The 26,751-nt window shown below is 53.1% G+C and overlaps 1 protein-coding gene across 4 annotated transcripts in view; it reads left to right on the top strand.

Moving 5' to 3' along the window:
• Positions 1 to 26,751, top strand: part of JADE2 (jade family PHD finger 2) — an 84,114-nt gene that overhangs the window by 20,796 nt on the left and 36,567 nt on the right. For all 4 annotated transcript variants that reach the window (XM_080400433.1, XM_080400435.1, XM_080400432.1 and 1 more), the window contains exons 4-5: positions 2,200 to 2,357; positions 22,880 to 23,049. In XM_080400433.1, coding sequence (XP_080256559.1) covers positions 2,200 to 2,357; positions 22,880 to 23,049 — 328 coding nt within the window. The remainder of the gene's footprint in view (positions 1 to 2,199; positions 2,358 to 22,879; positions 23,050 to 26,751) is intronic.

The following is a 26,751-nucleotide window of genomic DNA, read 5'->3' as shown; positions in this document are numbered from 1 at the left end:
CAGCAGGGTGCAGCCTGAGGAGTTTTGAAAACCAGCTGGGTGCCAGCACCTTTGGAAACCATTCCTACCTGGCCTTGCCCACAGACCCCGAGGGCGAGCGTCTCCAAAGCAGGTGTTTTCTGTAACACTTGTGCAAACCGAGCAGTGTCGAAGTGCTGCAACGCTCCTGCCCCAGGGCTGGTGGCTGGAGCACGGAGCTGGCACTGGCCCCGGGTGCTGCCCTCACCACATGTGGTCCAGGCACGGGGGAGCATCTCGTCCACCAAAGCAGAGAGGTCTGAGGTGGGGAGGCACGCTCGGGCTTTCATTGTCCTCATCTTGAACTGGGTTGCAGAGATGCCGTTGCTCAAGTTGTGACCCTGGCAGTGCCGGTGTGTCAAGAACGTGTATTTCTACACCGTGTTTTAGAAAACAAGCCGCAGCAGCGTTACTTCACTTATTTTGATATGCAGAGACACAGCACTGGAAGGACTATGCTATTTCGCATATCCCTTCTCATGTTTAATTAACATCTTTTTTTTTTTTTAGATTTCTCACACTCGCAGCATATTAAAAGGTTACTGTGGCATCTCTAACCATGCATTTGTAGCACACAGAGACTTCAAGGAACCTGATCTTTCTCAAACTGAGCTTAATTCTGACTGTAATATGTAGGCTGTTAATTATGTTTGTTGAGGGATGCGCTGAGACTATGTCTGGCCAACTCAAATCAGGTTTATATAGACGTAATCAGAAATGTCTGCAAGCAGATGCATCATCAGGAGGAAGGTACCGGTAAAATTCAAAGAGGTCCCAACATAGAAAAGGTTGTTTGTATTGTATTTAACTCTAATTGGGTTAGCAGCTGAGACTCTGAGGATTAAACAAACTGACCTAAATACTGGTCTCAGCGGTCTTAGTTAATGTCTAGTTTCCTGCATCTCGGCTGATTTGGCTTCCCAGATACTCCGCAAAGCGTGTTATCTTTGTATCGAAAATGTAAAACCATATCGTTCTGACAAAGCAATACTCATTTGGAGAATAGACTTTGCGAACAGATTAAACGGTGTCTGAAGAACACACCTGATCCATCCCTGCCTCGCAGGAGTAACGGGGATGGAGTGGATGGAGTGAGATGGTGTCCAGGCATGATTGCTGGCACCGCCAGTTATTATTTCAGCTAATAGCAGATGGTAGAGAGGAGAAATCATCCATTTTCATTTACAAGTTATTTTTGTGCTGCAAGAGGCAGGATTGCTCGAATCATTGCTGTCAGGCAACCCTCTGGAAGGAAAACCTTATTTACCGTGAGGGAATTTTTTGGAATGAGTTTTTCATCGTAGTATACTGGAGGAAAACTCTGCAGGGCCAGAAGTGAGATGGAGGACGAGCCCATTCACTGTCCGCGGGGCTGGAGGATTTTCATAGAGGAGGGGTTCAGGGTGATCTCACAGGAGGTTTATTGAGTCAGGAAAAATCTCCGTGTGTTTGGCTGTGGGTGTGTAAGCAGGCACCTAGATCATCTTTTAGTTGGGGTTTTCCAGCTCTAACATAACCCAGCCTGACTTTATTTTGCTTCTGGGTGTGCAGTCACCAGTGGAGCCATCAAGGCCTGGTGGGTACCCTCAGCACTTGGCTGTCCCCGCTCAAGGCAGTGAGGTGGTGTGATGGGGACATGAAGGTGCTCGGGGCAATGAGATGGCTTGTGTTTCGCACAGCTTCATTCATGTCAAGACCATCATTTGCCCTGGTAAGGTTGAATGTGGAGAAGCCCAGCGCTATACATCCCTTGGCATTTGGAGTACATATTGGCTGTGCTGAAAACATCCATCCCCTAAGAGAAAGCAGCCTGTTTCTTTAGTTTAATACCAATTTTCAGCCCGTGTCCTGGCCGAGCTTGCACCCTGCAGCTGGATTTCATGTCTGCCCTGTCTCAGGGACCTCAGAGGGGCTGTAGCTGCTAGGGCCGGGGCTCCTGGCGCTGCGTGGCCAAGCAGGGGAGCCCCTACCTGCACGTCGTGCTCTCCTGCACACCCCTCACCCTGTAGGTGACATTAAACAATGCCCTGATGCCATACCACTGGGGACAGAGGCACCTGCTGCGCTCTCCCTTGGGGACCGTTTACCCAGGGCACACCCCTGGGTGCTCGTGCCCCCAGGCTGTGCCAGACCCCTTCACTCTGCCTGTTGGATGAATTTATTTATTTTTTTCCGGTGCAGGTTTTCCGTACGGATCTGATAACGGCCATGAAGATCCCCGACTCCTTCCAGCTGAGCCCTGACGAGTACTACGTCCTGGCCGATCCCTGGAGGCAGGAGTGGGAGAAGGGCGTCCAGGTGCCAGCGAGTGCCGAGGCCATCCCCGAGCCCGTGGTCAGGTAAGCGAGCGGCGTCCCCTCTGTGGGGTCCCCTCGGCCTCGCTGGGGTCCACATCATCTCAGAGAGCACGGGAAGGGGATGCACCCTGCCATGGGCAGCTGCTTTCTTAAAGTCCCTCTCTGTGTGCCCAGCTTTTCTCGGGCGGCAGCAAGGAGCTGTGCCAGGCAGGCCAGCTCCTTGTTTGCTCTTAGTTGGGGAATTTAAAAAAAGACCTGATAGAAGTCAAAGGGAAGATAAAAAAAATACCAGCTGAAAACCACCTGGAATGTCAGGCTCTGCCTGGCGGGTTGGTGCATCTCTGCCTAGAAGCGCGTGGCTGTACCACTGGTATTTCATGGCAGGAGTGCGGGAGCTGGCCCTTAAATTAAAAACTTCCCTCTTTACCATGTAAGCTGTTTGTGTATATTGGAAACGTGATGGGCATGCTGAGATTTGGGGCTTGGGAAAGGGAGCCCAGCGAATAAACAGGCATCTCCCAGACCTTGTAGAGACGACGTCTATTGGCCTAGATCAGTGTCTCATTAGCTGTTTTAAAATAGGGAACTGAGTTTTAAAATAGACACTTAAACAGCTGCTCAAGCAAAAAATAACGTGGGGGAGCTGCTGCCCATTCGCTGTGTGCAGGGGATTATCCCCGGGCAGCGGCCGATGCCGTGGGGGAAAAGCTGGTGCTGCCGGTGGGGGGAACTTGGAGCTTGGGAAGGGACCCAGAAAATTGCAGGGTCGGACCCAAAAATTGCAGGGTCGGACCCGAAAGCTCGTGGGGTTTGCAGGAGCTTCGCGGCTCGGGCGTGCTCCCTTGGTGGCGTGTGACCCCGGGCACGCATCCTGCAAAAACAGTGGCGGGAGCGTTGTGCCGGCATGGTGCTGGGGCCACGGTGGGAGCGGGGCGGCTGCGGGGGGATGTGTTTTGCCGAGGGATTTGGGCACGACGCGGGGGCCGGCGAGGCTCCGCTTGTCCCACAGCAACAGCAGCTGCTGCTGCAGCTGCCGACCCCGCTTCTGAAGTAAACTTTTGTGTACACTCCCCTTCCTCCCCCGGGGACAGCAGAGAAAGAAATGAAACTTTAATGAGTCTGAACACATCAAAAGGGAAGTTGTAAAGGGGGCCGTTGAGTTGATTTAATCCTTGGAAGAAAAAAAACCCCAGCACAAAAACGCCAAAAAAAAAAAGGGGAAAAAAACCCTCTATGTGCAGAATATCTTTTTTTAGTTGTCTTTGACAGCTAACCGCAGTCTGGACTCACAAGTGCTCTGCTCCCCGACTGAGGGCTCATGCCGGTGCTATTTCCAGCTGAAAAGTGATAGCTCGGCGCTGGCGGTGCCCGTGTCAAGGCAGCCGGAGCAGTGGGCTGCAGGGCACGGCTTGGCTCCGCGGCGCTCGGCCGGGGTTCTGCGTCCCAGCCCCCCGAGCCGGGGGCTGCGGGCGCGCGGGGCAGGCTGCAGACGCGCCCCCTGCTCTTCTCCAGGCGCTTGTTTTTGGGGGTCCTGGGGCAGCTCTGTCTGTGCCACGTGTTCCCGTGCAGGGGTGCTCCTCAGGCGGAGCCTGGTGCAGGCCATCCTTCCCACTCTGTCCAGCTCTGGCACCAGCCGTTTCCCGTTTCCCCCGCCATTTTTGGGGGCCACTGTTGTGTCTCCTCTCGGTCCTCTCTCCTGAGACTAAGCAGATCCATTTGTTTTAAGCTTCCATCAAAGGCTGTGTTTGCTGCAGTTGTGAATGTTTTTGTGGCCGTCTAACAGGCTTCCCCTGGTTTCACCCATGTCACCACAGGGACATGCCTACAAACTTCGGAGGGGACATCAGAACCTCCCCCCCCAGCCTGGTGCTGCCCCCTCCCCTTGAGTTTGGGTTTCACTTCTGCTGTCAGATTCTCCTGTGAAGAATTTCCTAATTCTTGGGGTTATTTTACTCATTTGATTATTTTTGAGCTGGGCACTGTTCCCTAGTCCTTGCCAGATTGCCTCTTGCAATAGTTCCAGCTCTGTCTTCAATTCCCCGACACCATTTTGAGTTCAAACCTTGCTCTCCAAAGAGGTTGTGACTTCCCATTTATCAGAGTTCGACTCAGCAGACTGAGCAGGCGTCCCCCGTGCTGCGGGAGGCAGCCTGGCCCCGCAGGGGTCTCAGCAGAGCCCACGGACACCGGGGAGCATCTCCTGCTAGGTAGCGTGGAAGCCTTGCTATGTCGAGATGGGTCCCATCTGCTCCTTTCCACCCACCACAGAGGTCCCAGCCCGTGTCAGACAGTTCCTGTCCCATGTTATTTTCTGCCTGCATTCATCTAGATGGCTTATTGATGTGTTTCAGTGGTTTTCCCTGAGTTTTATTTTTAAGGGCAGATAACATGCGTCATCTTCTGGTCTTGGGAAATCTGACCCGTTCTCTGTGACCTCTCGGAGATGCTGGCTAGTAGCTCCATCCCTCTCGGCTAATCCCAGGTGGATTTCTGCAGTCCCTCTGGGTTGCAGCATGCCCCGCTCATCCCAGGCTGCTCCTCCTGGACTGCTGCGGGATCATGCTACTTATTCACAGCCTTAGCTTCCTCGGAAGTCTTTCCTCTCTTGTTGCTCTGTCTGTCTGTCCTGCGCTGTGTCTCTTCGCTGGCAAGACAGCAAGCGTAGCGCCAATGGCTTTGTCCTCGGACTGAAGCCTGCTCAGGATATTGCTCCTTCGCTAGTGCGATGTGAGTGGAATGAAGAGCTCATTTTACAGCAGCCTTAATGGTTGCACCTGGTTTGTGGCCATGATGCATGTCTCAGGGGGACAGGCGGTGACACTGCCAGTTTTTTTTACATCAGGACAGCATCTCTCCACACGCACACCAGAAGGCACGGCAGAGGTGGGTGTGCTCCTCCCGAGCAGTTCTCCCTCTGATAGCGTCCCTGCCCTCAGTGCTGTCCCGCTTGGGTCGCTGATGTGAGAGTCGAAGCGCTCTCATGGAGAGCAGCGTTCAGACTGCCAAGGACAGATGAAGGCTGCAGTCCCTTTTGCATCTCCAGTGCTAGACGACTTGCCCTCTTTTGGAGAAATGTCATTATTTTTTCACAAGAGATGACTATTATTTCATCTGCCTAAAGAGAACAGCCTTAAAAGGCCTTACAACTCCATTTACCTCCCCAGTCTAATTGCTTTAATTTGCCCCTGGCTCCATCCCAGCAGCACGTGGGTACCTCGCTGGTCCCGCTGAGCTGCTGCCCCACAGCCGCTGCACCACTGTCCCCTTTGGCTTCCAAACTTTTCTTTTTCCCTATTCAAAAAATTTCACATAAACCCAACGGGTCCTCCCTGCATCAGATACGGCCAATCCAAATTGCTGAAAAAAATCCCAACAGTGATACTTTTTGTAGACTGGGAAATGTGGAGCCCAGCAGCTGCCGCTATTCCTCGCTGTCGGGGCAGCATTTTGCTTTTCCCCCCCATCTCAAAGGTGCAGCACAAGGGTGAGACAGAGTATCCTGCCCTTAGGTTTGTGGCAGCAGGGTGCCGGTGGTAATCCAGTTGTCGCTCCGGATGGCCATTTCCATGGGAAATTCCTAGAGGGAGGCGGGGAGGGGGGCCCGGGAGCTGGACAGCAGGCAAGCACTGCCTGCAGAATAACCCTCAGCCCACCACCCTGGGACCCCCAGTTTGGTCGTTTCCTGGGCTGGGTGGTTGGCAGCGAGCAGATTTTGCCACGGAGGGTGCAAGAGTCACATCCCACCTCGGGGGTGGCTCTTGCCCCCCAAGAGGCACCTTGTACGCAGCCGCCGCTGCTCCTTTCATCTCCCGCCTGGGCTCCTGGAAACCAGCTCTGCCTACCTGCACCCTGCCTTGAGGTTTTGTGCCTCCAAAGCTGGAAATTAGATTTTTTGATACATTTTATTTTTCTGGAGCTCTAAAATGTCAAAAGCCGGGGGTGAGGCAGAAGGAAAGCACTGTGTTTTAAGGAATGCTTTCCCCAGAAAGCAGCCGTCTCAAAATGCCTCCAGTACGAGCCACCTTAAACTTGAGGGTCCTTTTAAGGTTAGCACAAATGGCAGTGCAGTCGCAAGGGAAGCGGTGGGGGAAGAGGTGCAGCATCTCTTGGCTTGGTGTCCCGGGAGGCACGGATGCTGCCGATGGCCACCCGCATGCCAGGCTATCAGGCGGCGCAGGAGATCTGCTCTTCCCTCTCACAATCATTTCCAGCTCATCGCTGCTGAGAAGGGGTTTATTTTATACGGTGACGCACCTGAGAATTGCCCAAAGCTTGAAGGGCTCCAGCCTGGCGAGAAAAGCCGCTTGGGGTCGGATGGGAGCAGGGGATGAAGAGTGGAGGCGAGTTTCCCTTTCGCCAGGCAGGGAGCAGCAGGCATCCTGCCGCTGCATCCCCCGGTCACCCGCCCTGGGACGTGGGTGGCGATGACGCTGCATCCCAGTGATGACACTACATCCCACTTCCGCTAGAGCCTGTAGCCAGAAGGTCTCCACTGCCTTTCCAGAACCAGAGATGAGCCTTACAGCCCCCGTGTGAGCTCTAACGTTATATTACAGTTGGGTAAACTGAGGCACGGGCATTTCTACTGTGGCTCAGTGGTAGAGCAAGGTGTGAGGTCCCAGTCTGGTGTGGGGGCACAGCTGGGTGCTTGACGCAATGTTGGACCATCTCAGCATGGTTTAAGTTTAAGGATTAAGCAAGATGAAGAGATACCACAACAGTTCTGGAGCACTGGGGCTGCGGTGCCACCGCTCTTGTAAATAGGAAGGAGAAGCTTTAGATGAGGTTTGTCTTTCCAGCGTCACACTGTGATAAACCCAAGAGGAAAGTGGGCCTTGCTGGTTTGCTGTGGGTGCTTGTAGGAGGCTGTGAAGCCCTTTCTGCAGAGCGGCTGTGCAGGGATGTGACCTGGGCTCGTCCCTACCCACTGGCAGTGATGCCGGGGCCGTACGCAGCAGCACGCTGAGCTCGCTCAGCAGAGCATCATGCCGTAAAGCCGCGGCACCTATGTAGGATTTTGTGCGCCTGTACGGGTTTTAATTCCTCCTTTATTTAATGATTTAACATTTTTGGCATGTGGCTCCTTCCCCAGGCAGGATCTAGAGGTGGCTCTTGGATCTTGCATTAAGCCACATTAGTATGTGCTGTAGATTCTGTTTCCTGTGAATTTGCACACAGCAGGAGGACGAGCAGGAAGGCTGCTTCTTGCTGGCAGGCTTCCCAGATATTCTTGGCGTTGCAGATCTATACTTGCATCATTGCTGTGGCCCTGTTTTAACAGAAAACAGAAAGTGCTGTGGCAACAGGAAGGCACAACCTCTGCGAGTACCAACTCGGTGATGACGGTGGCACCAGCACAGATGCTGTCTGCCGTGTCGGTATGGTGTTTGTGTCACTGTCCTGTCCTCCTCCCTCGGGTCCCCTCTGGCCCTGCTGCTCCCAACAGCCCCACGCGCAGGTAAAGCAGCTCCTCGCTGTGCTGCCGGGCATGTGTTGAGCTGGTGCGGGGCTGGCTGCGCCCTGAGCATCGTGATGTCCAGCTGCCCGGTGCTCATCTCCTTGGAGCTGTGTTGCTCTCTAGTGGACTCCAGTCCCCTGAGGAGTTGCCCCAACACCTCCAGGAGGTCCAGCAGTTCTTCAGGGGGGTGTAGAGTTGTTGGCAGGCTGTTCACGTCACGGTTTTGCGATACCAACATCACTGCAAAAGGGGGCAAGAGGAGGCACACAGAGCCAGTCTCCTTGCAGGGAGCAGTGTTGGAGAGGTGTGTGCTGGGGTGGGGAGAAGAATTAACTGGTGCACCAGTAATGGGTGTAGGACTGGGGCATACCCCTGCCCTTCCCTTCTGCTCTTGGTCAGTGGGCACCTTGGCTTATCCTGGCGGGGCTGGATGCCGCATCCAGAACACCCAGCGCAGGGAGGGAGCGGTTCCAGCAAAGGGAGAAGGTAATGCCGGGAGCAATCTCTGCCGCGGCGTGGAGCACGGTGGCACTGAGGGTGGCACGATGCAAAACGTCCCAGCCATGCCCGGGCTGCCCCTTTCCCTCTGCCTCTCGCTCCGTGTGCAGCGGGAGCCCTGGATGACGGCCAGGCTGTATCCCTGCAGCAGCGCGGCTCCCAGCCCGGGGAGGGCTTTCCAAAGCGTCGTTCTCAGCATGTACTGTATGAACCAGCACACTTTGTTCTTGAGCGTTGAGATTGGACTCCCTTCCCTCGGTCGGCGACGCAGGCTGGCTGTTGACTCATCAGCAGCTTCCCTTGGGCTTTGCTGCAGAAGGGGCAGGCAGGATTCTGCAGCAGTTTGTGTATCTTCTGGAGCAGAGCTTTTTTTTTTTTTTTTTGACATGATCCTGCTCTTTTTTTTTTTCCCCTCTTTGTTGTTGGGTTTTTTTTTTCCCTTCCTTCCAGCTCATCATGAAAAACGTGTGAGTTTGGAGCTTGCAGATGGCATGCTGGTGATTTTACAAAGGGCTATTTCTTGGGTCAGTTATCCCTGCTCTGTGGCTGCCTGCCCTTAAATATGCCGGGATTCTGGTATGCTTCAGAAATACATGCACGCTTCCCTTTCAAGATCTGAGGCTCTGCTCTGATCAAAAGAAATAAAAATCCCAACCACCTTAGGCCTAAATGTTTAGATCACAAGCCCTGGGACATGGGAGCGTGGGGAGAGGAAGGCTTGCTGCTTGCGCGCTCTGCGCTGCCGGGGACCCCTGCAGTGACGCCCGGCTGCAGTGAGCACTGGCTGGCCGGTGGCACTGATCCAGGACAGCAAAAAAACCCCAGTGATGTAACAGCAGTGAGTTCCCTCTGCAGCTCTGCCGCTGGGAAAGGGAGGTTTCCAGTCGGATCAGCTCAGGCAGCCCTGTCCCTGCAGGCAGTGGGGAGGGACGGGTGCTTTGCAGGGTGGTCTGTCCTGCCGGTCTTTTAGATACCTGATTTAGGACAGGGTGAGTCGCCTCCGTGGCAGCAGCTGTTCGGTGGTGCGGAGGGTCTGGGCAGCGCAGAAGGTGGCATCAGTGCTGTAGAGGGTCGTTAGTTCATGCCCAATGCCTGCGAATGCTTTGCAAAGGAGTAAGTGTGATTTATTCTGTCTGTTACTTGTTTTACAATCTGCTTGACAAGTTCTTGTGTGGGCTTTCAGCAAGTCCTCACCTTTATTAGTTTGCTACGGGAAACGTGTTAATCCAGCCTGTTCTTACCTAGTACCAAGCCACTTGGACTTACGTTGAATGTTTGCTAATCCTCCCAGTGGATGCCTGTGGTTTATACTGGATCAAGCGCACAGAAAATCAAGTGTATTTCAGCAGCAAATGTATAGAATGAGCGGGCTTGATTTCCCACTGCTACACAACAAGGTTTACAGCTCTCGGAATGGACGCTGGTTTGGTACCGCCTTGGGAGCCGCCGCATCTCGCTCCATCACCTCCGCTCTCCATCCAGAACCATGAATTTAGCGTATAGCTGGGCAAACCCTAGCAGATGTGATGGCTGCTGCTTGCAAGCGCAGCAGTAATTAAACCACTTCTTAGTGATTTAGTGCACCTTGTGTCCCTGTCGAACCATACAAGAAACTATTATTTTTAAGTGCTCCTCAGAGTGGTGGGCGGAGCAGGGCAGCCCAGCAGCTGCTGGGTCCTGGGTGCTGCTGTGGATAATCCTGTTGAATTTAGGTGAAGCCTGTGTTGCTGGGAAGTGAGCTTTACCGTGTTCCCAGCACCTCGGTGAGGTGAGGTGGGGAAGAGCTGGTATGTGGGTTTTCTTGAAGATCTGGAAGATGCACCGGAACAAGCGTAGCTGCATAGCGGTACGTGGATGCTGCAAGGGGCAGACATATCCCTCCTGGTTTTGTGGGATGGGCTGTGCACTGCTTCAAGTGACTCAGCGTCAAAACTGTTCTCATGTGTTTCAGGGTTCAGCGTTAGTGCAGTGATTCGAAACACATTAGAAAAAGCTGGATGCTGCCTTTTTGAATTCCTCAAAGCTTTGCTTTCCTTGGGTTGGTTTCCCTGTAAGGAGACCCGTGTGATGGCACCATGCTGAGCACAGCAGTAGCCGTCTTTGTGCCCTCCTCTGCATTTTGAGCTTTCCGATGCTCAGCTCGGTGAGCAGCAGGGTTGGGGGGGTTGGCCGGTTCCCGACCTGCTGTGGGTCACGCTCGCAGCCCCTGCTCAGACTATGGCAGGTGCAGAGGTGCTGCTGTTGCTCACAGCCTCTGTCTCTGGTCCCTGTTAGGAGGTGGCTACAAATACTGAGTGGAGCTGTTTGCGTTACTAAAATAATTGTGGAAACATTATCTGGCTGAGATAATTAATTCCAGATGCTTTAATGTTAGTAGCTTGGCTTAAGTTACATAAAGAAGCAACATTTTTTGTCTTTTTATATCCAGAAAACATACGCTCAAGTGTCCCTGGCTTCCCTAGTAGCAATTCCGAGATATATATTGCTGAAATGGAAATGAGCAGAATACTAGCAGCCTGCCAGCTGGGTTTGGAAAAGGTTGGCATGCGACATGGGTCCCTGAAGGGCCACCAGGTAGGTTAATGGTGCTCTGAGAGGAGGAGGAGAGCAGCACCCATGGGTGCTGGTGCTGGCTCTGTCCTGCTTGCCCGTGGGGAGCAGATGCTGCTTGAGCATCCTCTGCAGCTGCCCGGCGATCAGGGACTGCCGTGTTTTGCTGGGTTTTGGAGCCAGAAGAGCAGCGCAGGCTGTGCCTCCTCCCAGCAGCAGGTCAGGGTCCCCACCTGCTGCCTTCGATGCTGCTGTTAAGGCTGAATGGCACAGAGAGAAAAGGGGGAAGGGAATATGAAGAAGATCATTGCGCAGCATCAGAAATTATGTGTGTATTTTGCTTCGAGCCCAGACGCTGCTTTTGTCTAGTCAACCAGAAAAACATCTGCGTTTTGTTGTTCCAGCCAGCCCATCAGTAAACCACTGCCTGGCCATTGCTGTCTGTCCGTGCAGCCGTGGTTTCCTTCTGTGCAGAAGTTGTGCAGATGAACCCCGTCCTCTCCTCCGCCTCGGGAGGGCAGAGGCTGCCCTGCAACTTCCCAGCGCTGCACCTGAACACTGCTTTACCAGGTCCTTTCTCCGGTCTACACTGAGATGATTTTCTGGGCACTGAGTCAGAGTTGAGACTTAAATAATTTATTTGTTGAGCTAAATCTCAGTGAGATTTAGGCTGGAATATAAACCTGAGAAAGACAGGGACATCAACACTCTGGTCTTTCTCTCGTCTGCTGAGTATCAGGCTTTTTATATGGTGATAAACAGCTCAGAAATGAAATTGGAAAAGCTGTCTGGGTTTCACAAGATGGCTGTTTAGTGCCTCCTGTTCACTTGTTTTCCTCTTCTTATCACATCAAAGAAGAGTGAATCACTTTCTCCTTAGAGGATTACATTATTCCAGAAGCCTGGAAGGACCCGCTCTGGTTACAGGCTGTTACTGGAGGAGATTTTAGATGGAGAGGAGAAAACAGAGCATTTTTCTTATTTGCACCTGTTAATTGCAATTTGGAGCTTCAGCTGCATTTCTGTAAAACTTCCAGAACCTTCCAGAATCTTAAACTCCCAGCAGCACATGAAGGGACCACCCTACCTCATCCTTCACATTTTGCACAGAAATGGGATTGTCCTGGGGGATTTCCAGACCCAAACAGTGAGACCCTGAATGGTCCCGGAGCCAAAAGGAGTTTCCCAGCGAGAGGTGGGTACGGTGCCAGCAGCGGCGGGCGGCAGGGCTGTGCCAGGGCTGTGCCAGGGCTGCATCCTGCCGAGCTGCGTGGTGCGGGTGGCTGTGCGCTTCCCACCGCTGGGGCTGTTAATGATCGTTTCAGATATTCACTGGATAGTGCTGAGTGTCCGGGAAAGAAACAGCTAAAGGGATGGTGGCTGTAGCTAAGCTGCGCTGTGCTGGGCTGGTCCCTGCCTGGCAGAGGATGCTGGGGTCCCCGACCATCCCGGGGTCCCTGAAGCATCCCGGGGTCCCTGACTCGTCTCCAGCGCAGGAGGGATGGGGTGTGCAGCCTGCGCAGCCACCAGCATTACGTCACCCGGAGACACACTCACTGGCTGCTGGTACCCGGAGGGCAGGACACTGCTGCAAGCAGCGTTAACCCCTTCCTGAGCATCCCCGGTGCCACTGGGGTAGCACAAAGGGACCTTCACAGGGCCGAGCGTTGGCCACCGCTGTCCGCAGAGACAGGGTGTGCCTTCTGGGCAGGGGTGCTCCTGTTACAGGAGCTTGGTGGATCCTCCTGGGGCCAAATCCAGCTGCTTTGGTTGTTCTGGGGAACAGCAGCAAGAAGCCAAATGAGAGCTTCAGGGCTGAACCAAGCGTTTACAGCCTGCGTAGATTTTTGGGACAGGCATTTTACTGAAGATTTAGGTTATACCAGAGGGTAGTGCCAGCCCAGCCATCCGCACACCCATCAGGAGCTTGCTGGAGCACAGATGTACATGGGAAGGGTTGGTGGTGTGTGACCTCCATCAGCTTTTTTGCTAGAAATGTGCTTGTTGCAGCCCCTGGCATGAGGATAGCCTATGGATGGCATGAAGCGGGTGGCAGACTGGGCCACCAGACTGGACAGCCACCACAGGTTCCCCTTCGCAGACCCACCTTTGACCCCCGGGCAGAGCCCTGTGGCTGCGCTCTTACGTGCATAAGAATTTTTGTGGATTTGCAGAAGCTGCTGCCAAATCTTGAGGGGTTTTGGCTTCAACAGCCAGTAAGGAAATACTGCAAATTCTTACTTTTCTGCACAAAGTGGTCCCAGCAGTGCCAGCTAAAAACGGGGATTTAATTCTGTTGAGGTTCTTGTTTGTTTTAGAATAAAAGGGTTTGGTGATGGTGGCCTGTCGAGATGCTGTCCTCTCCGGGACCAGCTGCCTCCAGCTCTTTCTCTGCTCCGTCGTGCAAGAGGACGCCTTGGCAGACGCTGGGTCCCAGTGATCCTTGCCACAGGATCCAGGGGCTCTGGTTTCAGATCTCCTGCCAGTGGCTTGTGCCGGGGTGACAGCAGGGTGCCCACAGGACTCTGAGCTCTCGAGCACCCTGTGCTGGTGACTGGGGATGTCACCAATGTTGCCTGGAGCGTCTTCAGTCTAGGAGGGGTGAGGTGAAGTGCACAGGTACCCTTGCCACCAAGATGTGGATCCTAAAGGTGCTTTTAGGTTCATCCAGCCAGCTTGCCTGCAGGTCTAAACATCAGGCCTGTTAAATTAAAACCTAACCCATTTAATATTTTCTTGGCATTCCCTTTCCTCTTTAAACCCAGATTTGGAAGTATAGTTTTTGGCTTACGGTTTTACAGATTTTACTAGAAACCATAAAAATGGAATAAGTAGGCGTAACATGGTCAGTAAATCTGACCTGAGGGTCACAGAATCTTGTGTGTGGGTAGCAGCTCATTACTGTGACTGTCCACCACTGTCTGCAGCCCCAGCCTTTGCCCTTGTGGCACCATGCTCTTTTTCTAACATCTTAAATTCTGCTCTGCTATCAGGAAGCAATAGCATCTATAACCTCTACTAGCATCTATAAAATCTGTTAGCTTAAGTTCATAAGAAGATTGGGCATGTGGTCCAAATGGCCTGCTAGATACTAATTTAATAAACAGAAAATGAAAATCATGCTTCTAAATTGCCTTTTTAAAGTTGTCGTGTGCCACAGGAGAATTCCCCTGTGAGCTGGCAGTAAGAACAGTATCAGGATCCGCTGGAGTTTTCTGGCAGTTATCTTTCCACTGACTTTCCTAAGCTGATGTATTTATGGACACTGGACAAGATTAATTTAGACTGGAATGTAGGTAAAGAAAAGATGCCTGACTAAAGCCTTCATTACAGAATTATTTTCAGAAGAGAAACACTACGCAGGATTAATTATTTCTATCTAGTGTATTAAAAGGAAGCATATAGAAAAGAAATGCCTTCTCCCTTCAGCCAAGTGAAGCATTCAGTTTACAGAGATGATTAACCATGGGAATTTTCTGAGTATATTTTATTACCACGTAATCTTCTCCAGGGATAGTTGTGATTCTCAAGAGTGTTGGGGTCCACTTACTCTTTTTCCTCAAGTGCCCTTGAGACCCACTTTCAGACTAATGGCCTCAGGTTTGTTGTGCTTTTCAGGCTGATTCCACTTTCCAACCCTTCGTTTAAATAAGCCCTTGATTGATAGAGATATTTTTTTTAAAATGCCATGTCTCTGGCTGGCTGGATAAATAAAGGAGTAAATGCTCCTCCGGCGTAATTGAGCTTCTGCAAATGGTTTGGCAGTTGGTGGAGGCTTTGCTGCAGTGGTGCAGGGGGAGCCGCAGCATCTCAGTGGTGGCACATCACCAGCCAGCGCCAGAGCTGCGATGGCAAGGCGTGTGGCCCCATCATCAGAGCCCTGCTTGGAGAATGAGGCATCTCAGTGGTGCAGTGCACAGTGAGGACACACACTGCCCTTGTCCTGGGTCCTTGGGGTGGCAGCGAGTTGCTGCTGGGAAGCCGCCTTGCTGCCATGCTCTGGCTTAAGGAGGGCAACCCAAGCCCCCAGCCACTTGCTGTGGATCAGCAAGAAGTGACTTACCTTGTGGTGGTGGGTCTGCTGTGTTTGGGTGCTCCGTGACGGTGCTCACATGCAGGTAGGTCCATCCCTTCCCAGCACTGCATCCTCTGCCGGAGGGGCTGGAGGGACCAGCAGGGCTTTGGGAGTCCCTTGGAGGGGTGTGGGAGGGATGGTGGTGAAGAGCATTTGCAGGGCGGAGGGCCAGGGCACCTCGTGGCTCTCTGATCTGTTGGGTGGCACCCCCGAGAAGCTGTTGCCCAGGACCGTGGGTTTTTTCCAAGAAGAGCATCATCCAGGGAGCATGGTTCTGGCTGTGCCCTTCAGCAGCGCAGCGTTTCTTTCTTACTTTCAGTGAAAGCAGGCTTTTCACCCGAGTAAAACTGCAGGGTCCAGCTGAGAAGTTTCTGCTTGGATTTTCAAAAGATATTTTTTGAGATGAAGATGATTGTGTTGCTGTAATAGGGTAATGATTCTCTGCAATGCACCTGTGTTGTACTAATGAACTTTCAGGCCGTGCCATTTGTTTCTGTAGAGTTCTCGTTTCCTACCATGGCATTATTTATCCTCTGCCACCTGCCCAGTTTGGTGCAGTTGAGACTTTCTCTGTTGGTCACCCCAGCCTCATGACACTTTCCATCCCCAACTCGGGTCACGTGTGGTAACTTTTTCTTCTCTCAACACCCCCAGCACGTCACAGAGCCTTGGAAGCTCAGGATCTTGCCTGTTCCATCTGCTTTATAACATGTTGCTGGCTACCTAAGAACTCCTTCGCTCTGCTTTAGGTTAAGAGGGATGGTTTGGGGCTTTTTGGAGCATGTTCTTGCTTTTCCTGCAGCCCTGGTTTCGTAGCGTTGGTTGGTCATGCCCTGCACATGCCCTGACTGCAGGGATGCTCGTGTGTCACTGTCAACATTTGTTTGGAACATGCCAGGGCTGATACAGCCTGGGGTGACCGTGTCTCTCCCTCTTTGAACCGAGTCTAGGGATGAATAACTAAAGCATCAAAACATAGAGGGAATGGGAAAAACCCTCCAAGACGTATGAAATTCCTCTTGTGCTGTGGAGATCTGCTCGGGCAGGGGTTGGCCCCGATGGAGATGTCAGGGCAGCACATCAGCCGGGCTGATGAGATCCCAGCCTCACAAATGCCCCGGTGAGGAATTTCCTAGCACCGCTTTTGCTCTTTACCTGACTAGTTCCGCTTTTTTAAAAAGGAGGAAGTTTTCTAAACAAGCCAACAGAAGCCCTTCGCTATGGATAAAGGGAAACGGAAAAACTGGTAATTGAGGTAATTAAGAGCTTGACTCTTGCTTTCTCTCCAAGAAAGGAAAAATCAATGCAGCGCCTGGGCAGCCGCAGTGATGCCATCAGCAGGAGGGGGTGCAGGCGCTCTCCCAAGCTGAGGCAGATGCCAGGGCACAGCGTGGCCATGCTGCTGGCTCTCGCCAAGGGTGAGGAACAAGTATTTTCACCAGTCTTCAGAAAACCGTCGCCTTGAGCCTGTACCTGATATTGCCAGACTCTTCTGGGCGCCTGCTGCCCGCAGTGGGCATCGCTTATCGCCCACGTCCCGCACCGCAGGCGGTGGCTTGCCATCCTGAAGCAGGTAGGAAGTCCTGCATCCATGCCTGGGGCTGGAATAGGAGAGGAAAACTAGAACACAAGGCTAGAAATAAGAAGGAGGGATTGATGCCTATGGGATCACTGGCGCCTGAACCTGGGATGTGAAGTGTATTAGTACATAATGCAGAATTCACCCCAGATTGATGTGAGTTGGTGACGTGTGTGCAGACATCCTCATCACCCAGCCTGGGTTTTTTCTTTTTCCACTGAGCAGCTATTTGGAAAATGTGGATGTTTCCAAGGGGATTAAACCCTGTTCCTGTGCAGAATCAAAACCCTGATGATGTCCCTGCCAGCCCCAGCTCTCAGAGCCCAGCAAGAGATGGGCAGGAGATGCTGGCGAGGGCGGCCTCCGCGGTTTGTTCCCTTTTTCTAGCTGCATCTCCACCCCAGTGTGTCTGGGCAGCACAAACCTTACAGCTTTTCAAGCTCAAGTTTTCTTGATCTTATTGTAGATGAGGAGGGGTGCACAGCATGGTCTGGTTTCTGTTTTGCTGTAAATCAGGGCATGGGTTTTTCCAAAGAATTGCTGTCTTGTATTAAATTGTAGGATCTTTTTCTTCCACTGTTTCTCCTAGCTCAAGGCAACTGTCTCTGCAGTCCTTGATCTTTGTATCTGAACACCGAGAAGCTCTTTGCAGGTGTGTTAGCATGTGTCAGGCAGGAATGGGTTGATTTTTAGGAACATGATTTTATGCACTAAAGCAAATCCAGAAATTGACGGGAGGCTGTGCACCTCCAGGCGTCGCATCCTGCTTGGTGTTCCCAGAGGCTCGGGGTGCCCTGTGTGAGCCCCAGCATCTGGCAGCCTCCTGCACCCCTCGGGGCGAGAGGGATGCTCATAGGAGCAGGCACAGCCTCTTGTGCAGCTTGCTGAATTATTTGCAAGCCATAAAACCCTCGTGTTTAACTAAGTGCTGTGGACGAGTCAGGGGTTCAGTCTGGACCAGGCTTCCAGCAAGACTTTGTAGGGTTATACAGGCTGCTCGTTGTATAAAAAAATAGTTTTGCAGTTATTTTCGAGGTGCTGTTGGGCAGCACGTGTCAGCACTGCTCGAGCCACAGCTGAAAGCCACGGGACAGGGCAAAGTGTCCCAACGATGGGCGCTGCTGCCCCTGCAGAGGTGCAGAGCTGGCCCTGGAGTCTCATCTCCCACCAGTGCAAATCAGGCTTAGCTGAAGTTATAAAATTCATGTCAGCAGCAAACTGGCAGAAGATGCAGAAGAAGATGAAGAAGGAGCCAGATGCAAACCCGCAAGTTTTGTTTTCTGATAGGTATCCTGCGTCAGGTTTCAGCCTCTCTGAGCCTGGCCATCACTGCGTGTGCGTAAGCTGTGGGTGAGGTCTCGAGGGCAGCATTTATCTTCCTGGGATGGAGGAGCACAGCATCCCCCAGGCGTGGGCATTGCCCAGAGAGGCTGCAGGGGATGCCCTTTTCTCATCCATCCAGGTGACGCCCGTTTCTCCTCCATGGCTCTGTTGGCCTTGGAGGTTCCATGCCGAGGGGCTCGGTGGGCTGCACACCATTTGAGATGTCTCCGTTTTCGTTTTCCCTGATCTACGAACAACAGGCTTGGGGTTAGTTCTTCACCAGGTGCCTTCTTTGGGCAGTTTCTTCATTTCTGACCTCCTCTGCTGATATTTGAAATGGTGTCAAAATGGCATGAACGTGTCCTGGCATCCCCATGTCTGAGTTAACTCCTCCCAGCCCATGCTGCTGGATCAGTGTGGGGACACAGGGTCCTGCCCATGAACAGAAAACTCCAAAAGTAAAGTTTAGCGGCGGTCTTAAGGAGATACATGTCATAGTAATGCTCCTTCCTTGTAGGACTAATGATTAGCAGTGGAAGCAAGCTGCAGTGGATGGGAGCTGTGCAGGCAGCGCAGTGCTGCGGTAGCCGAGTGCTGCAGCATTTACCAGCCCTCCCTGAGACGTGTGTTTCCAGATGGGGGGAGGCACCTGTCATCGCTACGTTGGCATCTTTCAAACCTTTTAACTGAGCGCCAGCGAGCATGTGGAGCGTGCTGTTAGATCTTTGTATCTTAATTAACTTGATCTTCATCATCAGTGATGTGGTGAGTAAATGAAAGGAACTGTAAATTCCAGTTGCTGTTAAACCAGAGCAAACTCCGTTTAACGACGCAGTGTCAGGAGAAGCTGAACATGGAGCTTTTGTGGCGGCGGTGCTGTTATCATCAGCGGCCCCAGGAAGCTGCCTGTGATCTCTGCATCACCGGGGTCTGTGCAGAGCCAGGACCTGGGGGATGAAACACACACTCAGGTTTTGGAGGGACCAGCAGTGTTTGGCAGGCGGCTGTGTGGAAGGGGAAAGTCACTCGTCCCCCATCTCTGAGCATCAGCTTCTCCCCTTTTCCACGAGATGCCGCAGTGAGAAGGCAGAGGCTGCACGCACGCATTGGTGCCGACTTGCCCAGCTTGGGTGGCCACTGTCCCCTGCACGCCGGCAGCGCGGTGGCTCTCTCGGCAGGCGGGATGGTATGTACTGCATTATAGATAACCCACAGAGGATTCTGCAGTCGGCGTCAGCATCCTTACCAGACTGAGTGCGTTCCAGTGGCTGTCAATACAGTAAATGATCTGTTCAGGCCGCTCCTTTGATATGTACACAGAGCATTAATCTTCACACTTTTATGCCAGGCTAAAAATGGCAGCTCCTTTCTCCCGCCGTCCCGAGCATCCCCGGCTGGCCCTGTGTCAGGCTATCACCTGTTGCAGCCAGCTGTTCGGCGAGTGGCTCGTGTAACTTGGCTTCGTGAAGGCTTACGGCGCCGTCCCCTGCCTGCTCGGGCAGCTCTTTGCAACGGGAACGTTCATCGCCCTTGGAGGCTTTTATTTTCTCAACAGCTTTGAGCTTGCTCTTGTAAGGCGGCTGTGTCCCGCCTGCCTGCTGCTCGCCGGGGCACTTTGCAGAGCTCAGCTGGCCCTGGGCTCGTGGGATGGAGGCGTTCAGTGCTTGGAGCAACGCATGTTGTGCCGGCGACTCCGGTGTGTTTCGGGGCTTGGGAGCTCCTTAGATGATGCTCCCGAAGCCTGACTGGAGCATGCCTGGTTTCAGTGTTATTCCTGCTGTCTGCATTAAATACAGACGTTACTGAATCCCCAAGCCCTGTCCTAGATTACAGTGAGCTTGTTTTACAATCTGGGGACTGGGAGCTGTCTTTTCATGGGGTTATTTTCAGATCCTGAACTGAAGTTCAGGAGATGTCCTCAGGGCATTAGGGCATGTCTTTATTTTCAGTTTCCTGGTGGGGAAAATAAGGCAAAAGAGGCAAAAGGAAGCCCTTTCTTGATGTATCCATCTCCATGCAATCAAATTATTGCTTCTGTGGGTGGCTCTGGAAGTGTCTCCAATGGTTGTGACTGCAGAAGAGAGCAATTAAAGTACAGGTCTGGGTCTGGAGAAACTCCAGGTTCATTTTCCTCTCATGCCAGATTTCTTTCCTGATCCTGGGCAAGGCAGGTAGGGTGCTGTTCCCGAGGGCAGCTGTGCACAAAGATCTTCTTTTGGCATGTACAGACCTTGGAGCATCTGGTCCCACGATTCAGCTGGCTCCGTGATGGACACGATGGCTTTGCCCCAGACACATCACAGAGCACGAGGCACTTGATGTTCCCATATTAACCTACATATCAGGACAGAAGGCAGATAAAAGTCTTGCAGGGGCCAACAGGCTTCCCAGATGGTGCTGGTGCAAGAGCAGGGCTGGATCCTCTGGGTTTGCAAGTCAGAGAAGCTGCTCAGAAGGGGGTGATGCGCTGCAGTGGGTTGCTGTTTGCTTGTTTGTTTCTTTGCAGCATCTTTCTGTGTTGACGTTTGTGCTGGGAGGTGGTATTTCGGGAGGAAGCGTGTGCTGTGCAAATACTGCAGTGAGCTCCAGCTCCCAGCTTTGCAGAGATCTGTCAGCTGGCACCACGGGCTGCTTTTCACTTCCAGCCTGTCCTCTGCTTGCACGTCATTACGCATGACACTGTTGACATGTGCATGGCAAGTGTCATGCATATTGCTGCAGAGTTGCCAAGAAAAGGCAGAAGAGCTGACAGCCAGCGCCTGTCGCTTTCTGTGCAGGGAGTTTGCAGCAGATGAGGCAACTCCTCTCCCTGTCCCTGTGGTTGTGATTAGAGAGTGCTCAGAACAAACCTTGCAGACCACTGGGGGATGTTCTCTGTTGCTGAGCCTGCCAAAGTGCTGCCCGGCACGGTGGGAGTGTGGCACTGAAGTGTATGGCACACCGGAGGCATCCCGCGGCGGCGGGCAGCAGGCAGCCTGCTTGCAACGTGGGGCTCGGTTGCAGGGCCTTGGCTAGAGGGTGTTTTAGATCAGGGGTGTCTGGCGAGTGGATACCTGCACAGAGTGGTTCGGGCATCTCATCTGAGCAGCCCAAGACCAGGATCTGTTTTCTGTTGTGCCCTGGTAAATTAGCAGTAGTTGCTTGAGGAGTTAATGGCTGGAGGAGTTGCTGTTGCTATCAGTATTCGGACTATCGCATCCATTGGACTTAATTTTTCTCATATAAAGAGTTAATTTCCATAGATGAATGGTAAAACTGTTGCTGTAGGTAAAGGGGAGTTGCCACGGACCCGTGCTGGGACGGGCTGTCAGTGCAAGCCTGTGGGTTGGTTTTGGTGCGGTGGGGCTGGAGGCGGAGAGCCTGGCCCAGACTGCCCGCAGCCTCGGGGAGAGGGCAGCAGGCAAAGCTGGGTGGCTTCTGGTCACCAAACCGTAACTCCTCGTCCCTGCAGTCGGGTCCTGGCCTGGGTGTGAGGGGAAGCACTGGCAGAGCTGAGGCTTCCTCCAGTCCTGGGGGACCTCTGGAGAGACAGGACAAATGCCTCTGCTCCTGCTGAGCATTTTGGGCAGGGCACAGTGGGGAGAAGGCGGTGGCTGAGCTCTGGTTTTCAAATGTAAGTAGGACAGAGCAATGCACTTAAATTCATGCACCGGGCAAAGAATCTCATGCACGGGGCGCAGGGTGCGTGGTGGTGCCAAACACAGTGCCTGCGTGCTACCATCCTGCCCACAGGGTGGAGGGTGCTGGGTTGGCAGCACGGTGAGCAGGAGCCCTTGCCTTAGTCCTGTCCCTGTGTTTATCCCACGGCTCGGGCACATCCAGCCTTTCCGAGGGCATGGAATGGCCTTGCATAGCCACGGAGCAGGGATGGGCTGGTGCCATGGTTCCCCTCGCTGGCAGAACCTCTGGTTCCAGGCAAGAGCATCACTATTTGTAACGGCCCTGGTCCTGTGCTCGCATGTACTTTCCACATCAGATTTCCTGGTTTCACAGGCAGGACAATGTATTTCTCCCGACCGAGCTATTTCTGCCCTGATGTGGCATTTCTGTGCAAGCCTCTCTGCAAGCCCCCATGGGGAGCAGCAACCCTCTAACATCAGGGGAGCAACGTGAGGTTGATGCCAGCAGCTGTAGCTGTAGGTCGATTTATTTGACTCAGGAATCTAAACATGTAGGAGGCTGCTGCCACCAGGCTGGTGGTAATGCAAGGTGGGGAGGAAGAAAGGAGCCATGCAAAGTGGAAAAGTGGCTTAATTTCTCCTGGTGTGACAGGGAATTGGATAACTGTTGAAGAGCAGGTGTGCTCCCGCGGAGAGCCCGGTGCAGAGCTGCCCGCGTGGTGCTTCCCTGGGGCTGCTCCGCAGCGTGGAGCCGTGTGGCGTGCGGGCGGGTTCGTGCTGCACAGCATCAGTGGGTGTTCGGGAAGAATGAGATGTGGGGGTAAAGCCTGCGTGTGACACTGGTACCGCTTTTATTTCCGAAGGGTTCGGTGTTATGCCACCGATCTACAGGGAAGCATACACTGAGGTAGATGGAGGCAGAGGCCAAAACCCAAATTCCTGATTCCCAGACTGCTCGTTCCCCTCCTGGTCGCAGCCTGAGGCGGGTGGCCATGGTGCCACATAGGAAGCCAGCCCCACGGGAGCCGGAGCCATGGCGCAGTGGGGTGCAGGCTGGCCCTCGGCAGCAGGTGCGATGCTGGAGCCGTGCCACCATGCTGCCACCTCCCTGCGCTGCCTGTCTTTGGGACACTGGGAAAGCACGAACCCCAGGTTTGAGGTCCTGGGAAGGGGAGCTGGCAGCCAGGCTGTGCTCAGCGTTTTCTGAAAATTGGCTTGTTTTGATGCATCCCAACTCAAACCATCACATAAGGCGCCCACACCGGCAGTCTCTGGGGCTGGGACCACGTTGTAGTCCTCAGGGCATCCGAGGCACAGCAGACAACACCAAATGCACAAAACCCCTTTGCTTTTGTTCTTAAAGTCAGGTTTGTACAAGGCGTCGTTGCACCCTCCATGGCAAGAAAAGGGACAGTTTTGCAAGTTCTAGCTCTTTCTCAACCTCTTCTTCTGTTCTTCCAGGATCATACCGCAGCTGGAGAACTCGCCTTCACAGGTTTCACCAAGCAGCCTGCCTGGCTCCGAGATTTCGGAAGCTACAAGGACTTACTTGCAAGGGGTGAGCCGCTATGACCTGGATGAGCTCGATGCTTGCTGGTTGGAACTTGTTAATATGGAGCTCAAGGAGATGGGTGAGTATTGCTGCTGTTTTTCTCCTTGCCTGGGCATCCCGGAGTGGGCGTTCATGCTTTTTAAGTGATAATGTGGAACAAAAGGTCTTGAAGAAGAAATCTTCATTCAGGCTCTCCAAAAGAGACGATGTGGATTGCTGCAGTGCAGGAACTTGAGTGTATCTCGATGCTTCTCACTCACGTAGGAGTTTTTGGACACGGTGCAGGAAGAACGGGGCAAACCAGATGATGGTAGGAACAGTGCAGCGTGTCCTGTGGAGCAGGGGTCTGATTTGCAGAAGAACCAATAGATTCAGATCACTCATGACCGCGCTCCAACTGCGTGACCATCTTCATCTCCTGTAGCGATCCCTGCAGCATCTGAGCTGCAGGAGGTGTTGTGCAGGGCGGGTGCGTTGAGCCCGACTCCTCTTTGACTGGCCAGATCTGAAAGCATTTCTGCAGCATCTCTCCAACGGGGCAGATGAAGTCAGAGGAAAGAGGATTTCCTAGGCACAACGTGTAACTCTCAGAAATGCTGGTCCTGGGTTGTCTCTTTCCCAGGTGTCTCTGAGTATCATGGCATAACGTTGCCTGCATCACTGCTGTTACATCACTGCACATTCTTAAAATCCATTCGTGCGTTTCAGTTGAGTGCAAGTACCTGGGCTTGGAATTTGACCACTGGCACTAGTGCTTAGCATGGTCTGCTGGGCAGATTTGTTGGCACAGGCACGTGGGTCTGTAGTCCTGCCAGACTGTGGAGGGATTTTCCAGTCCTTGTTAGGTAAGGGTTGCTCTGGTGTGGCGGCTGCCGCGCAGGTAAGAATAACACCACAATAAAACATTCACCTTGTGAGGTCGGTGAAAGCTGAAGCGTGCCTACATGAAGTATGACTCCCCATTGCAAAGGTCTTCCCGGGGGTGGGACAAGGTATGTTACCGAGTGCTTGAGCAGATGGGGTCATGCACTGCTGAACGGGAGGGTTGTGCTGAGTCTCCCAGCCCGCTGGCTAAGAGCTGCAGTGAGTTTCAGTAAGATTGCAGTAAGGTTTAGTTTCAGTAAACTTACACAGGAATGTAAACGAGCTCAGAAGCAGGCCACTGCACTGGCTGGTCTTGGTTGCAGAAGATCTCTGTTCTTCTGATGTTCTCATAATTTGCAGCCAAATTTTGTTACCGTGATCTTCGAGACCTTGAGAAGGTTGTAGAGGCTGCTTTTACAGTTTGGCTAATTATCTATTATACATATCCTGTATATTGGATTTCCCGTAATCTCGGCATTGTGGAGCCCATAGTATCACTAGCAAATCACCATCAGCTTTGCCCTCATTAACTGGTCCTGTATTAGCAGCCTCAGCTCTGTCATTAGGCACACCCAGGTTTTGAGCTCCTGGCAGCTACAGCCAAGTCCCTGGGCAGAGCAGAGGGTGCTTCTGGGCAGCCCCGAGTGGCCTGGTCCCGCTCAGGTACCTTGCTGAAGGTTCACCCTTCCTGACGCTGCACAGCTGCCGTTACTGCATCAGGACAGCAGCCTGTGCTACACTGGACATCCTTCTGACTCCACCGGGCTTTCACCGTATCCCCTGCTGCACTTCCCTCACCATCTCCACTGCTAGGTGCCCATCAGTTGTGTCTCTGGGCTCCAGAGAAGGGTTGTCTCTCTTTCTACTTTCCCCTTGTACATATTTCATAAGCCTTTAGGAAGGCAGTGGGCAGAGATTTGACTTCTCCAGCCCAGTTGGGTTAAATTTGGCTTGCTTTTATTATTTCTTCAAAGTATTAGGTTACAAATGCAAGGTCTTAAATGGCTTTCAGATGTGGAGCTCCTGTGCTGATGGATAACTGGAAGGTTGAGATGAGATGGGTGCCGTTGGGGCAGGGATGCCGCTGCCCCAGGCCAGGTGGGAGCTGCCTGTCCCCTGCAGCTGCCAGTGCCATGTCACCTTCGGGCTGGCGTGCACCTTGGCACAGCGGCGCTGCCTTGGGAGCGTGTTGGGGTTTAGGAGGGGAGCTTGAACATTGTCCCAGGGGAGCTTGAGCATGGAGCATCACATACCCCTGGTAGCGCCGCTCCTTGCAGGCGCGTTGGGTGGGCTGGCATCGCGGCATCCTGATGAGTGCGCCCCGAACCCGATGTCAGGACATAGGCGATGGTTTGCTGCTGACCCTCTGTAATTTCGAGCAAGCTGCGTGTTTCTTCCTCTAGCTCCTTGTCATTTATCAGACAGTCAGCTTTTTCAAGGACGGTCCTTAGGAGCTGTTTGTACAGCACCAGGCTGGATGGCACCATGGTCTCTGACGAAGCCCCTGAGCCCGCCTGCCGCAGCCAGCTATAGACAGTAATAACGAACCCAGGGGATTTCAGCAGCGATAACGCAGAGAGCCTCACTGTCCATTCTGCAGCCCGTCTCTGTTGCTGAAAGAGCGCTGTAATTACTGGCTGAGCCTTAAATATGCTTAAATATGCCGGGGAGGGAGCAGCTTTGAAAACCAGCGTTTGGTGTGCGAAATCCACCGCGGACACGGCTGCAGCCTGAAGGATTCTGGTATCTCGCCCCATCCCCCAGCCCTCCTGACTCCTCTAGCAGCACGAGGGCTAGTGCATTTTTTCCAGTGACTTGAAAGGGAAAACATGTGGCATTGATTAATACCCCATCCCCGGCGCCGTGGGGAGCTGGGGGTCTGGCAGGTAGGGAGCAGGCTGGGTGCTGGTGCTCCGGGCTGCGGGACCGCGGCCGCATCTCGCCCGCCGGTGCCTGGTGCCGCCGGGGGGGTGGCCGGCGGGCTGCTTCGGGGGGACGTGTTTTCCTGCCCGTGGAAGTGGTGGGGTTTGGGTGCCTGGAGAGGAATGCTGTTGCAGCACATCTGATGGCTGCTCGCCGCCTGGGCTGTGCCAGAGCTCTGCTCCCTCTGCTTCCCATACGGGAGAAGCCAGGCAGCCGGGCACAGCACGGGTGAGATTTGGGTGCCCTTCACCACCCAAGGCAGAAGATTGCCCCCTGCCTTAGGTGGGGCTGAAGGCAGTCCGCAATTAGTGCTTTCTCCCGGAAGCCCTTGACATTAATGACAGGCTGAGATCTCCAGCCCAGCTTTGCTGATCTCTGAGATCATTAATGTGACTTAACTGGAGGACCGCAGCCTCTCCTGTTGAGAGAAGTCAGGAGTTATCTCCCAGCTCAGGAGATAGGCAGGAGTTTAAATTCCTCCTGGGTGTTTAGCTGAGCTGTTGTCACTGGGCAGTCCAGGGGCACAGTGTGTCATTCCCAAAATATTTAATGACAAAGAAGGAGCCTGATCTGTGACTGGCTCTCGAGGAGTGGCGGGGAGGGGAGCTGGAAAACACCTATGAGATCATCCCTCTCGCTTCGCTCCTGCCGCCGTGATCCACGTAGCACACAGCACATGCCTTTTCCAGTCCTTTTTAGGTCACCCCAGGGATGGAATTTTATCACCGAGATCAGATAAACCTCCAGATAGCTCCAGCTCCCTGCGCTCCGCAGGCTCCTCTCCCACTTAGGTGAAATGGCTCCGAAAAGCAAAAGTTTTACATGTAAAACCAGCTTTAAATAGCTGTGAACTGCCCTGTAAGATACTGCGGGAGCTGTTGCTGTACTGGAGACAGGTACTGTTTAAAGGACTGTGTGCTGGAGATGAAATCAGTATTTAACCCTGCCTAAATGTTTTATTTGTTGCTGCTGCAATATGAGAGAGTTAAAAAAG

Source organism: Falco punctatus (genome assembly GCF_963210335.1).
Source record: "Falco punctatus genome assembly, chromosome: 8".
NCBI classification, from domain to species: Eukaryota; Metazoa; Chordata; class Aves; order Falconiformes; family Falconidae; genus Falco; species Falco punctatus.
Note: the sequence above shows the minus strand (reverse complement) of the source record. Positions and strands in the feature narration are given on the sequence as shown.